Consider the following 16,641-nt stretch of genomic DNA (forward strand, 5'->3'; position numbering starts at 1 on the left):
GTGTGTGACCCTGAGTGCAGCCTCATTTCTCTCCTTAGACATCACCCAAGAATCTTTTTGTTGTTGTTGTTTGTTTTGTTTTTCCGAGACAGGGTTTCTCTGTGTAGCCTTGGCTGTCCTAGACTCACTTTGTAGACCAGGCTGGCCTCAAACTCACAGCGATCCACCTGCCTCTGCCTCCCGAGTGCTGGGATTAAAGGGGTGCATCACTACCGCCCGACCTCACCGGAGGATCTTAAAGAACTGTGAATTGTTTGCTTATCTTTCTGTATCCCTGTGGGCTAGATATTTACTTTACCAACCCTAATCCTGTCAGGAGCCCACTGGAAACCATTCCAGGTATCTTAATTCTAGGTTTCTTAGAAACCCTTTAAAAATAGTAACCACACCTTTAATCCCAGTACTTGGGAGGCAGAGGCACGTAGATCTCTGTGAGTTCAAGGCCAGCCTGGTCTACAAAGCAACGAGTCCAGGACAGCCAAGGCTACACAGAGAAACCCTGTCTCGAAAAACAAAAAACCCCAACCAACCAACCAAACCAAACCAAAAAACAAACCAAAAAGGCTACAACTGTCCCTTGAATTTGTATTCACACTTGGGAAAGTCTCTCTGGGACTCTTCTTTAAGAAGCTCACAGCCATGTTTCCGTATGTGCACCACCACGCCCACCTGGTTACATGAAGTATCTTTAAACCCCAGTCCTGCTACACAAACCAGCCAGTCTGAAAACGTGTTTCTGTGACTAAGCCGGGAGTCTCAGTTTGGACTGAGTGAAGGTCCCTAAAAGTTGCCAGGAATGTCAGGCTGCTGAGGGAGACCCTGGGGGAGATGTCACTTGTGCTTGTCCCCACACATGTTCATTTCTCGGCTATTCCTACGGTTTTATTTAGCCTCACCATTCTGGAAGCACCCTGACCTCATCGTTTCCCCAAACACTAGGCTCCTAAAGCATCAAGGTGCTATGGACATCAGTAATGAGCAGCGCTCCCTCTGCAGGGACCTTTCCTTCCTTCCTTCCAAGGTACACTTCCTGGAGCTGTCTGCTGAAGTCGAATCCTTCTAGATTATCACATTGAAACCGCCAAGTCTGCTATTTACACTACTTTAAAACACCAGTGTAATCTCGGTCTCCCGTAGACGGTAAATCAGGGAGCGTATCTCATTCACTTGTCGTCCCTACCTCTCAGAAAACAGACTGGCACCAAACAGTGGGCACCAAAACCCTCGACTTGGACGGATTTGTACTGAGTTCTCATCAACTGCAGCACTGTCCTATGAAAACATCTCACAAAGATACAGCACACAAACACAAACCCTCAAAACAGGTAGTAAGGCGGTCTGTCCGACCGTGGGCCATTCGGTACCGGATCGCGCCAGAGCCCGCCAAAGCTCCAGCGGAGAGACCAGCCTGAACACTAAAACTCTTGCTCCGCCTGCGGAGAGGGTGGAAGGACTCGAGGCTCCGCCGCATTTGGCTGAGCAAAGCCGGTCTAGGGTAGTGCTTGTTTTAATCGGACGTCCTGGGACCGGACGGCGGCTGCGTCTACAAACTGGAAGCCCAGCGGACGCCGAGCAGACTGCGAGCTCCTCAGCCATTTTTCCGGGTCTCTCGGGTTCCCCAACCAGAGAGCGCAAGCTGGAAAAAAAAAAAAAGAAAGAAAGAAAAGGAGGCGGTCCTGTACTGGAGCCTTGGTCCAGAAGCCACACCCTCCGGGGGGTCGCCACCTCGCAGTGCTAACAAAACGTAAAGCGGAACTCTAACCGCCGGCAGCGAAAGCGCGCACTGGAGAGCCAATGAGCGTGGAAAGAGCGGCTCCGGGGACGCGGTTTGCCCAACCAGGACAGGCGGGGCCTCGTTCCTTCTACTTTTTTTTTTTAATTGGTCAGAGGGTCTTCTCTGCCCGCCAATTGGCTATTTGTATAGGTACTTCTGATTGGCTCTTCCTGGGAATGAGGTTTTGCAAATTGTTCACCCTGGATTGGTGCGTTTGAGCACTGGAGGAAGGGGCCCGGCGCCTGCCACTCCCTGTCCAATCCCGGGACCCGTAAGCTCCCTCCCCTTTAACTCGGAGTGCGAGTGTTTAAAAAAAAAAAAAAAAGGAGGGCGTGAGCCAGCTCCTGCGCGCCAGCCCGGCCCCCTGCGCAGCGCGCGCCTCTGCGAGGACCCGCGCGAGCTGCCCGCGCCGCTGCCTGCGCTGTTTAAACCGCGGAACTCGTTAGGCCCCTAGGACGGAGCTACCGTTCCAGCTGGTTCCGGAGCCGAGCGTGCCGGGGGGCGAGGGGCCGGTCGCGCGGCGCCTCGCGCCTCGCGCGTCTCGGCAGCGCGGCGAGGAGAACCGGCACTTTCCGAGGACGCCACCTCCAGCCGCGACGCTGGCGCGGGCGGGGGCTCACCCGCGGGGGTCCTGAGACTGAGGAAAACGCGCCAAGTTCCCCTCGGCGGCCGAGCGGGGACCCTTGCGGCGGCTTCGGGAGCGCCGCCACCGCTGTGCGCCCGTAGCCTTCCCGGCCGGGCTGCGCCGGGGATGTAGTAGGGCCGCGGCGGGCAGGACCGAGCGGCGGCCCGGCTCCCGCTCCGCGGACGAATGGTCCCTCTCGCGCGGGAGACTCACTCCCACCGGCGATCCCTCTCCCCGGGGCGGCGGCGGGGCTCACCTGTCGCGCCCGCACTCTGCCGGGCTGGTCTCCCCGGCGGCAGCGCCGCGGACTCGCTCAGGGACATGACCGGGTACGGCGGGCTCGGGGGTTCGGGGCTAGGGGCAGGTGCGGACCGTGGGGAGGGTCCCCTCGCACCGGGGCTGCTGCCCTGCGGGGCTCGGGTGGCGGGCGCGGCGACCCCCGGGGGGTCCCCGGCAGCTGAGCGCCCCTCTCAGCCCGCGCCTTTGGTGACGGGAGCGGCTGCCCCGGGAAAGAGGCGTTTGCGATCGCGGTGTCCTGGGTCAGGGTTTGCGAATTTTTTTTACCGCGCATTTTCTTGACTTACAGTTTCCCCCAGAAGTGTGTACGGCGCCACGTGTCTTAACCCTGCGCCCAAGAGCTCTGTCTTCATTGTTTCATGTTTTTCTTGGGGGGGGGGGCGGTGGTGAAAAAAGTTGAATCCTATCATTTTACACAGATTTGAAAAGTAACGTGGCTGGGGGGGTCTGACGGTGTCATTCGTTCAAGGAGGTTTCCTGTTAAGTTCATTGTGCGAAGCTTGGTTTACAGTTCTGAAGAGACGTTGTTGACCGAGAGCTTTTACTTAGAAGGAACGGGGAGAGCTTAAGATTGGGCACCTGGCGAAGGGTCGCGCTCTTGGGTGACCCAGCTGCGCAGATTGGTTGTTTAGCGCCCCCCCCCTCCAGAGGATGGTTGGCTGAGGTGACGGTCCGGTCCGCTACCTGGCTGATTACTTCTTCCTTCTCTCATTGGCTGCCAGGAAGACACCTTCCCCTAGTCAGTAGTGTTTGAGGATCTTTTGACAGTTTAGCGAAGACTGGTTTACCATTCCCAACAGGACATTTCATCAGGAGTATTAAGGGGCCAGGAGGCAGAATTTAAGTTGCAGACAAGATGGGAAAACTGTTCCACTGCAGTGTACAGTGAAATTCTGGAGTGAATTGTTTAGGGGTAGAATTTGAGTGGATTTCTGTGTACCTCAGGCACCTACATTTGAAACTGATCAAACTTTTGGAATGTTGGGATAGAAGGATATTTTTCTTGTACATGTCCCAAATGAAAAGTAACCGTCCCAAGTATTGTCTTGGGCTCCCCCCTCTTACATTTTAAAGTTTTATCCTGAAACAGGTAGAAAGGTTTTTTTTTTCAGAACAGTTTAAAATCACATAGTTTTGAAACAACTGGAGCTGGTGTGGTGCACCACAGGCCTTTTCATATCAGTACCGGAGAGGCTGAGGCAGGTGGATCTCTGAGCTCCAGGCCGGCCAAGGTTACACTGTAAGTCCCCATCTCAAAACAACAAAATTGGAAAACTAGAGTATATTGTAATATTTAGCACACATGAAATGAAGCAAGTTTTTCCAACCTCTTTTCCAGCTTTCTATGTGTAGTTACCTGTCAGATTTTGATAACTGAAGGCCAGCAATGTGCTTTTTCTCTATGTGAATTACACTTGAAGCATTTTAGAGACTTTATTGTGTATATTCATATGGACTACAAGTGGCCTTGGAAGGGCTCTGTAGTGTCCACTGCTACTTTGGTTTCTCATTCTTCCATTTTTTTTTTTTTTTTAAACCAATTGGAGATGGTCGTTCAGTTACCATTTTTGCATAAAATGAAATTTTGTTTAAAACAATTTTTTGTTTTCTTCTGAAACAGGGTTTCTCTGTGTAGCCTTGGCTGTCCTGGACTCACCTTGTAGATCAGGCTGGCCTTGAACTCACAGTGATCGCCTGCCTCTGCCTCCAGAGTGCTGGGATTAAAGGCGTGCGCCACCATGCCCCGTTCAGTTTTTAAAAAATATTTGTGTGTATGTGTTCAAAGGTGTGCACATGAAGGTCAGAGGGCACGTTTGAGAAGTGGGGTAGCTGGGGTGAAGCTCAAATTGTTAGGCTTAACAGCAAGTGACTTTCCTCCTTGAGCCATCTCATCAGCCCTGAGTTTTTACTTCTTAATTCTATGATTTCATTGTTCTATATGAATGATTTTACTAAATGAATATTTTGTGATATGGCCCTTAATGTCTCTGTGTATGTATATTTATACATACATGCACACATACACACGCTAAGCTAATAAGAATTCAGTAGTGTAGCTTTAGGAAAAGTTAGACAATGGAGCAGCATTTAAAACCAGTGGTTTTCAACCTGTGGGGTGTGACCCCCCCAGGGGTTCAACAACCATTTCATAGGGGTAGCTTGTCAGATATTTACATTATGATTTAAAACGGTAGCAACAAAATAATTTTACAGCTGGGGGTTCACCACAACATGAGCAGTATTAAGCATTTGTGTTAGGAAGGTTGAGAGCCATTGGTCTAAGCAATAACCCCAAGTGTCTACTGCAGGGCATTAGGTTTTTAAACATGCCCTGATTTGAACCACTCTTGGAAAATTTTTCACAATTGCTAATTTGTCACTTATACCTGATAGCTGAGGACTAATGAAATCTCTTCTTGTGTGATTAACAGCTATAATTGGTGACTACAGCTGCCTCCAATCAGTTAATTCTCATCAACTCCTTGAAATTTTGAAAGAAAATGCCTGGTGTCATACCTAGTGAAAGTAATGGGCTCTCAAGAGGCAGTCCATCGAAGAAAAACAGACTCTCTTTGAAGTTTTTTCAGAAAAAGGAAACTAAAAGAGCTTTAGATTTTACTGATTCTCAAGAAAACGAAGAAAAAGCTTCTGAATATAGAGGATCTGAAATGTATGTATTTTACTTTAAATATATTTCTGTACTTTATTCTGAATCAGGGAAGGAGCACTGAGCCTGGCGTGATCCTTCTGTACTGACTTGACAGTTGACAGGGGTTAAAAGAAAGTACACATGAATTTGCATCTAGTGAGACAAGGATTAAAGTGAACAGTAGGAACAGGGTAAACCTGGTGGTTCCTCATAGGGGTCATATCACAATGTTAATTTATTAGCACTAGCGTCACTGTCGTTAGTAATTGAGATGAAAACTCTTGAGTTTACGCTTGATATTTTGCAGTGTATTGTGTGTAAAAACAGGCTTTTCTTCTCTATACTCCACAACTACTCATATCCGCTAGAGGCAGGACAATTACAAATTTATTTTGAAACTAGATTTAAAAAATAAATGCTTTTTAAAGCACATAAATTCTTTAGTCACTAAAAAGAAAGAGAGGGTGGAGGGAATGCACATAAAGAACAAGTGTGTCCAGTTGTAGAAGAGGATATAAAGCTAATTACTGTTCTAGTCTGTGGTGGGTAAGTGCACAGAACAGTGTCGCCGATAGTAGATGTGTGAAGATCTGAATGGAGCTCCATGGCTTCAGAACGGCTGTCGACAGCACTGGACAAGTGTTTATTTGATTGACTACATTAATCTAGCTGCACAATGTCTTTATTTGTGAATTCATTATATAATAAAGTGATTTTTATGTTAAATAAATAATAAATGTGAGTGTTCCAATTTGCTCTAGATGCAGTCTATAGCTCTTTGTTCAACAAATGTCCAGTCTGATGGGTAACTAAAAGTAGATCTTATCTTATGTGTGTTTCCGTAAAAATTGTTCACGGTGGGCTTATACTTCAGTGATTCCCCTGGGTTCAGTCCCTAGAACCAAAGACGGGGGAAAAAAGAACTTTTTGTGGGAGGGGGCTGGTTGTGAGACAGGTTTCTCTGTGTAGCCTTGGCTGTCCTGGATCCACCTGTCTCAGCCTCCCTGAGTGCTGGGCCTGGCGCGCGCTGCCACACTCGAGAGCTTACAGTGAACAGAAGTCTCTTCATAGACTTTCTTCTAAGTCTTTATAAAAACAGGACTGGAATATAACCTTATTAAATAATGTTGCAGTTAGCTTATTCCCAGGTTTATATTCAGAATTAGACTGATTAAAATGTCACAGTGGATTAAATAAACTACCATGTCAATTCATCTATTTTTGTGGGATTCACATCCCCCCAAGGGAATTCTTTTGAGGTTTGTGGAGTATAATGATGTTTTAAAGTCTCTTCTGGTATATGTTATTTTTTTGAATCTAAGATTTCCTCTTAAGCTGGGCCATGGTGGTGCATGTCTTTAATCCCAGCAGAGGCAGGCAGATGACTGTAAGTTCCAGGCCAGCCTGGTCTACAAAGTGAGTCCAGGACAGGCAAGGCTACACAGAAACCCTGTCTCAGAAAACTAAAACAAACTAAAACAAATTTCCTCTTAAATGTCACCTGACTGAAACTGTTGTATTGTTCATATCACAAACACATCTACTGTAAGAAAACAACAAATCTAGGGACGTAGTATTTGCACTTTGATGTGAGGCCTTAAAGCTCCTCTTCCTTCTGTGTTAGTAGTGATCAAGTTGTCCCTGCTGCACAGTCCTCGCCAGTAAGCTGTGAGAAGAGAGAAAACTTGCTGCCATTTGTGGGACTGAATAATCTTGGCAATACTTGTTATCTGAACAGTATTCTTCAGGTAAAGTGATGTGCTATTTAATGTTTCTGAAAATTTTAGATTATTGAGTGTCTTTTACATACTTTGTCTTAAATTGTAAATAAACCAAAATAGGCTATGGTAATACTCTAAACTGCACATTACTTCCTTTGGGGTAAGAAAATAATAAAAGTGAGGTACTAAAATTGGGTAGATCAGTTAAGAAGATGCCAAACTTTTCTTTCTTTCTTTTCTTTCTTTCTTTCTTTCTTTCTTTCTTCTTTCTTTCTTTCTTTCTTTCTTTCTTTCTTTCTTTCTTCTTGATTCCAGGTGCTGTGCCCACTTAAAAACTTCTGTTACTTTGTGTGCTCTTAACATTTTTGTTCAATTTTTTTTCCTTTAATCTTGGTCTTATTAATATTGTCGAGGTTCAGGTTACTATTGATGGGGGAGAGAACGTCACACTTGTAGGTAATTTACATTAGTGCCCTACAGAAGGCACTGCTTTAGGTGTGTTGTTTTGCTCAGCACTTAGACAATGTCCTTTTTTAGGTGTTATACTTCTGTCCCGGTTTCAAGTCTGGAGTGAAGCACTTATTTAATATTATTTCAAGGAAGAAAGAAGCTCTGAAGGATGACTCTAATCAGAAAGATAAGGTAAAAAAAATTAAGAAAATAATTTAAAAAGCAAAATAAGCTAGGGGGAAGGCTGTGCCTGGTGATGCACACCTGTAATCCCAGCACTGGGGGGGCTGACACAGGTGGCTCTATGAGGCTGAGGCTAAACCTAGTTTGTCTCTATGGTGATTTCTTGACCAGACAGGGCTCTCATTGAGACTTGTCTCAAATCCCGCTCCACACATAACAAGACACTAATGAGAGGAGTTAAGTTTATTTGTTAAATAAAAAGGTAATAGATTTTCAAGAGAGTTGAGGACAGTGGTGACAGATTATTTCTGTTTACAAGAATTCATTTTTTCAGTACTGTATATTGTCAGTATTTTTCATTTTGATAAAGTAGTTTACCAGATTTCTCAGAGCGCTGAAGTGTTTTTTTCCTGCTTTATCTTTTATGCATTGTTTACTAGACTTGTCACCTATACCTCACAATCACAACTGTCTTACTTGACTACCAGGTTATTTATCCACTGTATTTTAATTGATGCTAATGATTTTTTGGTGTTGGGGACTGAATTTATGGTGTTAAAAACACAAGGGAAGCTCTACCATTGAGCCTTACCCTTAGCCTCAATTGCAAACAAATGGAAACTGACTAGAAAATTATTGTCTATATAGAAAGAGATTGGGGAAAAAACCCACTCTGACTTAATAGAATTTTTGCTGTACTGAAATTGAATTTAGAAAAGCCACACTGGTGAGACCAAGAAGGAAAGAGGCACTTACTTAATGCTTATTAATTAAATTACTATGCTTTTTTTCCTTGATAGGGAAGCTGTAAAGAAGACCCTTTGGCAAGTTATGAGCTTATATGCAGTTTACAGTCCTTAATAATCTCAGTTGAACAGCTTCAGGCTAGTTTTCTCTTAAATCCAGAGAAATATACAGATGAACTTGCTACACAGCCAAGGCGACTGCTTAACACACTCAGGTATAGCCTCCTTAACACAATTTTACGTCTTTGTCCTTTAGTTTCTGTCGTTAGATGGGAGTGATATACGAACAAGTAGGGATAAATGGCAAGGAAGTCGACGCGCCAGGCTCACAGCCTTTTATATCCGAGAGGCTTTGAAACTAATACTTAAAAATAAATGAAAGTAAAGAAATTAGATTCAATTTATATGAGTCTGTTTATATTTTTTACTCACAGTTCTTCCTGATGTGAATTAGTAAATTTTCTGTCAGAAGACTAGTGTTTGATTATAGAGTGCTGGCCTATATGTAGATGGCTCATACTTTTACTTATGTGCCATATTGCACTCCTTTATAGGGAAGTACAGGTATATGGACTTCATACCAAATTGATCTCTGGTGGTAAAGCCTGGATATTAATATATTTACTTATTTTTGTGGTGCTGGGACTTTTACATGCTGGGGGGAGTTTCTCTGTCATTGTCTTTGTGAAATGAAATTATTAGAATTCCTAAACACATGTGGTCCTAAGGATTTCAGAGTAGAAATTGTAGTCTGTATAAAAAATGTCATGCATAAAAACTGCAGGTTCCAAATACTTACTATTTTGCTTAAAAATACACACACACACACACACACACACACACACACACACACACTGAAAGTTTTCATAATGTGGTCTTACAAAGCAGTTCTTTAATTCAGTTTTTGAATAGATGTAGGTATAGGGCATTTATTTACCTTTGTTAAGAGACACAAAGTGGCCAGGAGCTAATTTTGGACCCTCGTTTTGCATCCTAACTAGCTCTATGACCCTGTTACCAAGTTATTTAACCTTGTGGCATTTGTCAGTAGTTGCTAGTAACAACAGTTATTGATAGGGACACACACAGCATTTTTAATAAAACTTGGTTTATGGTAAGACATGTCAGCATTAGTTACTTCTAGTATTTAGAAGAGGGTCACAGTGTTGTGATAATAAAAAATATGGTGAAATTTTGTTTTTACTTTCAACTGTAAATTTAGGTGAGAGGTCTGTAATTAGAATGCTTTTGGATATTTAAAATAATTAATGAAAAACATTTTATGTTACTATGCACAAGTAGAATTAGCTAAAATGAGCCCTCCTATTGATAGGGAACTCAACCCCATGTATGAAGGGTACCTACAGCATGATGCACAGGAAGTGCTGCAGTGTATTCTGGGAAACATTCAAGAAACATGCCAACACCTAAGAAAAGAAGAAGTAAAAGACTTGGCTGAATTACCTACTAAGGTAGAAGAAGCATCTCATGAGAAAGAGGAAATGAGTGGAATTAACAGCACAGAGAGTGACAGTGTGAGGAGTTTGGAGGACGGTAAAGAAAAGTTCCCCAAAGGAAACTGGAAAAGAAAAAGTGACAGTGAATCGGGTAACGTGAAGAAGAAAGTTAAAATGTCCAAGGAATCCCAGCCATCGGGAGAAACCCAGAGACAAACCAGATCAAAAAGAAAAGCTACTACTGACACATTAGAGATTTCTCCTAAAGTCATCCCCACGTGTGTCTCTGAAAATGAGAGTGCAAGACCATCACAAAAGAAATCAAAAGTTAAGATAAACTGGTTAAAACCCACAAGTAAGCAACCCAGCATTCTTTCCAAGTTCTGTAGTCTGGGGAAAATAACAAGTCAGCGACCCAAAGGACTACCTCAAAAAAGTGAGCGTGACCTTGAGGCTGACCTGGGGAAGCACGCGCGCGGTTACACGGCTGGTGGTGTGCTCCAGGCTCCGGGAAGTAGCGTTACACCTGTGGACAGTAGTGAAGTCAAGTCCATAAACAAAGGTCAGTGTAGTTATTAGATTGACGAGTGTGGACATTAGTAGCTACAGAAATGTACAGTATTTAAGCTTTTGTTTTGAGAAGTCAGTTTACCACTGAATGTCAACTGTAGTGTTTTTAAACACTGTACTTGAATGTGTGAACATGCATTATTTATTATTGTTAATGTTAGGGTAATTTTGCTTGGTGGTTTTGTTTTGTTTTTTCGAGACAGGGTTTCTCTGTGTGGCCCTGGCTGGCCTGGACTCACTTTGTAGACCAGGCTGGCCTGGAACTCACAGAGATGTGCCTGCCTATACCTCCTGAGTGCTGGGATTAAAGGCATGCGCCACCATGCCCGGCTTGCTTGGTGGTTTTTAAGGTAAGGAAGTTCAGTATATTTTTAATGAGAAAACTGTGGGGTCCTCCCCCTTTTATCTGTGCAGCATGACATAAACTTAAAGGGAAATGGAGTTGAGTGACTATTAGAGCTGAGATATGACTGCCTTGCTTGGTTTTGCATTTTAGGGAAAAATCTATAGTTAATGTGTTTAATGTGCCAAAAGTTCTTTGTTCTCTGGGGCAGTTCTATAAAGACATGTCTTTGGGAAGCAAGTTAAAGAAAGACACAGCTGATTTTATCCTAAAGGTAGTATTGAAAGTTTTTTGGTAGGGCCTTTACATTTTGTGAATTAAGGCACTGCTTAATAAGATGTGAAAATGGGTCTTACTTTGTGATAATACTTTTTCAGTGGGAAACTGATAAACTGAGCTATACTGAAAAACAAATCTGTTTTCATTTTAGGTGTGGAGCAAATTGGTTTTGAACTAGTAGAGAAATTATTTCAAGGTCAGCTAGTATTGAGGACTCGCTGTTTGGAATGTGAAAGCTTAACAGAAAGAAGAGAAGACTTTCAGGATATTAGTGTCCCGGTACAAGAAGACGAGCTTTCCAAGGTCGAGGAAAGCTCTGAAAGTAAGATGAGAGCCCGTGTGGACCATGGGAGAGTTAGTGTCCTTGGTATACAGTATGTAGCCTTCCTGTTCTCTCAGCATCTTGTTAATTCCATTTATGAAATTCTAATGGAAGAATGAAACACTTCACACGTGAGACCTTAATATTTTACTAACTTAAGTCTTTTTGCTGTTAGTACTTGAGCTATTGTTGTGTTTAATGTAAACCATAGAAAGTATAGAAATGTCCTGAGGAATCATGAGACTGGTGTTGCCTGTCAGATACTGGCAACTGACTTGAGACTGGGCTTTACGTGACTTCCAGTGTTCCTAGCATGCATGCGTAAATGTATGTATTCATTTACTTTGACTAATACAAAATATTTAGAAGACATGTTTGTATACTTTCAGGATGACTGAAATAAAAAGAAATCTCTTTAGATGTTGGGGATGGGTTATTGGAACTGAACGATAATATCATATATGAAACTTTTAAGTTTTGAGTGAACAATTCTGTTTTACAGTTTCTCCGGAGCCAAAAACAGAAATGAAGACCTTGAGATGGGCAATTTCACAATTTGCTTCAGTGGAGAGAATTGTAGGAGAAGATAAATATTTCTGTGAAAATTGCCATCACTATACTGAAGCAGAGCGCAGTCTCTTGTTTGATAAAATGCCTGAAGTTATCACTATTCATCTGAAGTGCTTTGCTGCTAGTGGCTTGGAGTGAGTATTGTGAATAAACTGAGGGAGACAGGAGCTTTGTGTACAGTGCTGTGCAAAGCGAAGTCATTTGTGAGAACGGACTCTCTGCTCTTAATAAGCGGGTTCTTTGGGCATAAATACATAAATATGCTGTTTGGGGGCAGTGATACAGCGCAGATAGTGTGCTTTAGCAGAGATGAGGCCCTGGACTTGATCTCTGCTATCACAAAAACAGGACAATTGCCAGATGTCTTCATACTCGGAGTATGAAGGCAGTAGTATAGCTCTGCTTCAGCAGAACTGACTGCAGTGGAGAAAAAACATTTTCTTTCTAGACAGAGTTGTTTCTCTGGGTAGCCCTGACTGTCCTAGAATTTGCTCTGTAGGTTAGGGTGGCCTTGAAATCAGAGATCCACCTGCCTTTGTCTCCTGAGTGGGATTAAAGGCCTCCAACCATCACACTGAGAAATCTTTATTATTCTTTCTTAAAAAACAAAACAAAACAAAACAAAAAAAACTATTCGTTCCCTACTTCCTTCTATGAGAATGGATTTCAGTGTTGTAGCCACAGCTGGTCTCAATCTACAGCTGTCTTCCTGTGTCAGACTCAAGCTAGGATTGCAGGGGTGAGCCACTATGCTTGACTCAACTTTTTTTTTTGAGGGGGTATGTGTAGAAAGCAAATTTTCAGTGTTAAGGAAAGTTAGGAAATTTCTCTGAAAACTGGGAAATTTTAGAGTTGAGAATTTGTCCAAAAGCTATTAAAATAAATATAAAAATGTTTTGGATACTGTCTTTTCTGACATGTTATTGTAAACTTCATGGTTTCGACATTTATTGATGTGTTAAGTTAACAATGAGAACTTCCTCGTAGTCCTCACATGCTGTCAGAGTCTTTTTTTTTAGTCATTTTAATATATATTATTTGGACAATCTAATAAAAGGATGAAGAAAATATACTTCCCACAGAAACACTCAAACATCAATTAGTTTTCTTTTTAAAAAGGAGGGTCTCTTGTGCCAGGTTTGGTGGTACATGTCTTTAATCCCAGCACTGCAGGAGCAGAGGCAGAGGCAGGCAGATCTCTGAGTTTGAGGCCACACAGACAGCCACGGTGACACAGAGAAACCTTGGCTTGGGAAAGCAAAACAAGCAAGAGGGTCTTTCCCTGTAGCCTTGGCTGGCCTAGAGTTTGCAGTGTTGGCCATGAACTCCACCTGCTTCTTCCCAGGTGCCAGGGCTAAAGGTGTGCACCGTTTTACCGAGGGTCTGTTTTAATATTTTTGTGCACATATTTTTTTTTCTAAGTTGAAGTCTTACTCTGCTTTTGCTCATAACTAAATATCAAGGACTTATTTGGTTTCACATTGTGTGTAAAATTTTACATTCAAAACAGAATGACAGGAAACCTTTTTTTCCTTCCAAAGGTTTGATTGTTATGGTGGTGGACTTTCCAAGATCAACACTCCTTTATTGACACCTCTTAAACTGTCACTAGAAGAATGGAGCACAAAGCCGACCACGGACAGCTATGGGCTGTTTGCTGTGGTGATGCACAGTGGCATCACAATCAGTAGTGGGCACTACACTGCATCTGTTAAAGTCACTGACCTGAACAGTCTAGAGCTAGATAAGGGGAATTTTGTGGTTGACCAGATGAGTGAAGTAGGTAAGCTGGAGCCACTGAACGAGGAGGAAGCAAGAGGGACGGCGGAACACTATGATGATGAAGTGTCAATCAGAGTTGGTGGACATGCCCAGCCAAGTAAAGTTTTGAACAAAAAAAATGTAGAAGCTGTTGGACTTCTTGGAGGACAAAAGAGCAAAGCAGATTATGAGCTGTACAACAAAGCATCTAACCCTGATAAGGTTGTCGGGACAGCATTCACTGAAAATAGAAATTCTGAAACAAATGATACTAATGGGACCCATGGATCTGACAGGAACAAGGAATCCAGTGACCAGACAGGCATTAACATGAATGGATTTGAGAACAAAATTTCCTATGTAGTGCAAAGCTTAAAGGAGTACGAGGGAAAGTGGTTGCTTTTTGATGATTCTGAAGTCAAAGTTACAGAAGAGAAAGACTTTCTGAATTCTCTTTCCCCTTCTACATCTCCCACATCTACTCCCTACTTGCTGTTTTATAAGAAATTATAGTGAGCATATTTTCCTTGTATATATTAAACAGACCTGGACAGACATTGGTTAAGTTGATTACATCTAAGAGTCTTTAGTTTGTCTTTTGAAGCTAATGGATATTGGTCTCTCTAGGCTTTTATATAAATAGAGAAAATTTGAATACCGAAAACCATGTTAATTTTTAGAATCTTTTTCCTTAGTAGAGACTAGTGATAAATACGCTTCTGGGAACAAATTTGTATAGGTACTAAATGATCCAAAATGGAAGCTTGAAGCAGTTAACACTTTTGGAACTACATGAACTTTTGTGTTTGCTTTTTAAAATAAAGTGCTTGTATTTGTATTCTCCATATTTTGGAGCAATTACCTAACTTGATGTTCATAGGTCTGGCTTTTTCACCCAAGAAACAGAATCTCATTCAGTGTACTTAGTTTTATAATAGTCGTGAAGCCAAACTTGTGTCAGAGGCACAAAGTCTAGAATGTGTATATTCACGATGGTATATATTTTGTGCCTTGAGAACTTGGAAGTGTCTCAGAAAACGTGGCAGTCCCCTCTCTGTTGGCAAGAGTTTTATATGGATGCATGAAGAGACTAGTCAGTCTTCTTGGCTAGTTTGTGTCTCTTCATTCTCGGCATGGTCTGTATATAGCACATCAGTTTAGAGGTGTGACCTTTAACTTTTTTTAAAAAACTGGGAGGTCAATAAAATTTAAACTGTTTAACAACCATGTATATAAATGTGACTTTTTTAATGCGTTCCAACGTGGAGTTACCTTAAAGACAAATGTGTACATACAAGACAGAATAACTGTGTATAATTTACCTTTAACTCTCAACTTCTGACAGTGGGGCAGAGGTGAAAATCTTTCAGAGCTGTCTTACTTAAGTAATTTGCTTTAGGACTTGTAAAGGCATACTCAAATGAGTAAATACACAGATGCTACTGGAAATACATTCTATTCCAATAGGAAAGGTTGCTTATTCCACTAACATTTTCTCACAGATGGTGTGATGACTCTCCTTGCCTTCCATTTAGTTTAGAATCATTGGTATAACTTTAAACCTTGTGCTATCAATTAGAGCAGTAGAGATTCCTGAGTTTAAAACACAAAACAAAACAAACCCTCAGGAAGTATAACAAAATGGAGTAGGAAGTCTCCATTCCAATTCATGAGAAAATAACTGGTATTTTGTAACCCAATCACAGAGACATAAATGGTGAAGCCCTTCACACCATCACTGAGATGTGAAACAATTCAAGTAACAAGTGTGTAATACTAAGGGTGCTCCCTCTCAGTGTGTTCTCCCCTGGTAACTTCCTTTCCCACCTCACTGCCACCAAACGGGGAAGAGGTGTCATTTCAAGTGACTCATGAGTGGTCAGCAGTATTGTCATTGTTGCTGTTCTGTAAGCCAAAGCACAAAAAAATTTGCAACATTTCAGAAAACATGACTATTCAGTGGGAGAATTGTGCTACGAGTGTAAAGTGTTAAGTTTTTTTGTGTACCTTTTCAATATTGAAATTAACATTTTGGTAGTAGCAATTTATGCGTTTTGTAAAACTACAAGACTTCTCATTTAATTGGTAGATTAAAATCAGTGAAATCTCAGGTTGGTGTTGCCTTCAGTGATATCAAATAGCCTTAAAGCAGATTTCTAGTTAATGGTTCAACCAATAAACATTTGATACATTGATTCATGAAGTTGATACTAACAAAATCACCCATAAGGATCAAATTGCTGTCAAATTAGCATGTCACTAGCATTTAGGTATTTTGGTATACAGATTTTCTTTTTTTGTGGTTTTCAAGACAGGGTTTCTCCGTGTAGCCCTGGCTGTCCTGGATTTGCTTTGTAGACCAGGTTGGTCCTGACCTCACAGTGATCTACCTGCCTCTGCCTCTTCTTCTGAGTGCTGGGATTAAAGGCAAGTGCCACCAAACCTGGCCCTAGGAATGTTTTATTAAGTCCTTTTTTTGGTGTGTGTGGGGGGCAGGGGTCGGGGATATCTGCCACCATTAGTTAATTTGAGGTATTTTGGTAGCAGTTTAGAACCAGTTTTTGAACAATTCATTTTTTTCCCATTGTAATAGAAAAAAATCCCACTCATTAAAATTAGTGTAAACATTCACATATTTAATAGTACCTTTAAAATAAGCATTACTACATTTAAAATTGTTCCAAAATGAATGACTATAAATGGTAATATAAATTAAAAAATAAGAACTTAAAGTAAATAAATTTAACATTAGCTATGGTATAAATAATTGTAAATGTGTACTGTACCTTTGAATCATTAAAACTTTTTTTTAAAGATGACAGCATGTTACTGGAAGGTCAGACACCACAGCCACAGCCCTGCGGCAGTGGCCTGCATCTGGAAGGTCAGACAC

The 16,641-nt window shown here is 42.1% G+C and overlaps 1 protein-coding gene across 4 annotated transcripts; it reads left to right on the forward strand.

The window, feature by feature from the left end:
- Positions 1-2,274: 2,274 nt before the first annotated feature.
- Positions 2,275-14,699, forward strand: Usp1 (ubiquitin specific peptidase 1). 4 transcript variants are annotated; one of them, XM_051164533.1, is made up of 9 exons: positions 2,586-2,728; positions 5,129-5,367; positions 6,971-7,094; positions 7,605-7,709; positions 8,501-8,661; positions 9,780-10,465; positions 11,247-11,417; positions 11,920-12,121; positions 13,529-14,699. In XM_051164533.1, exons 2-9 carry the CDS (start codon positions 5,198-5,200, stop codon positions 14,259-14,261), a joined length of 2,352 nt encoding a protein of 783 aa, XP_051020490.1. In that variant the 5' UTR covers positions 2,586-2,728; positions 5,129-5,197; the 3' UTR covers positions 14,262-14,699. The 4 variants fall into 4 exon arrangements, with proteins under 4 accessions (XP_051020504.1, XP_051020490.1, XP_051020497.1 ...); XM_051164547.1 differs by lacking the exon at positions 5,129-5,367 and having other exon boundaries at positions 2,275-2,728; positions 6,974-7,094; XM_051164540.1 differs by lacking the exon at positions 2,586-2,728 and having other exon boundaries at positions 4,738-5,367; positions 6,974-7,094.
- The last annotated feature ends 1,942 nt before the right edge of the window (positions 14,700-16,641 follow it).

This window comes from Acomys russatus, chromosome 2 (assembly GCF_903995435.1).
Source record: "Acomys russatus chromosome 2, mAcoRus1.1, whole genome shotgun sequence".
NCBI lineage: Eukaryota > Metazoa > Chordata > Mammalia > Rodentia > Muridae > Acomys > Acomys russatus.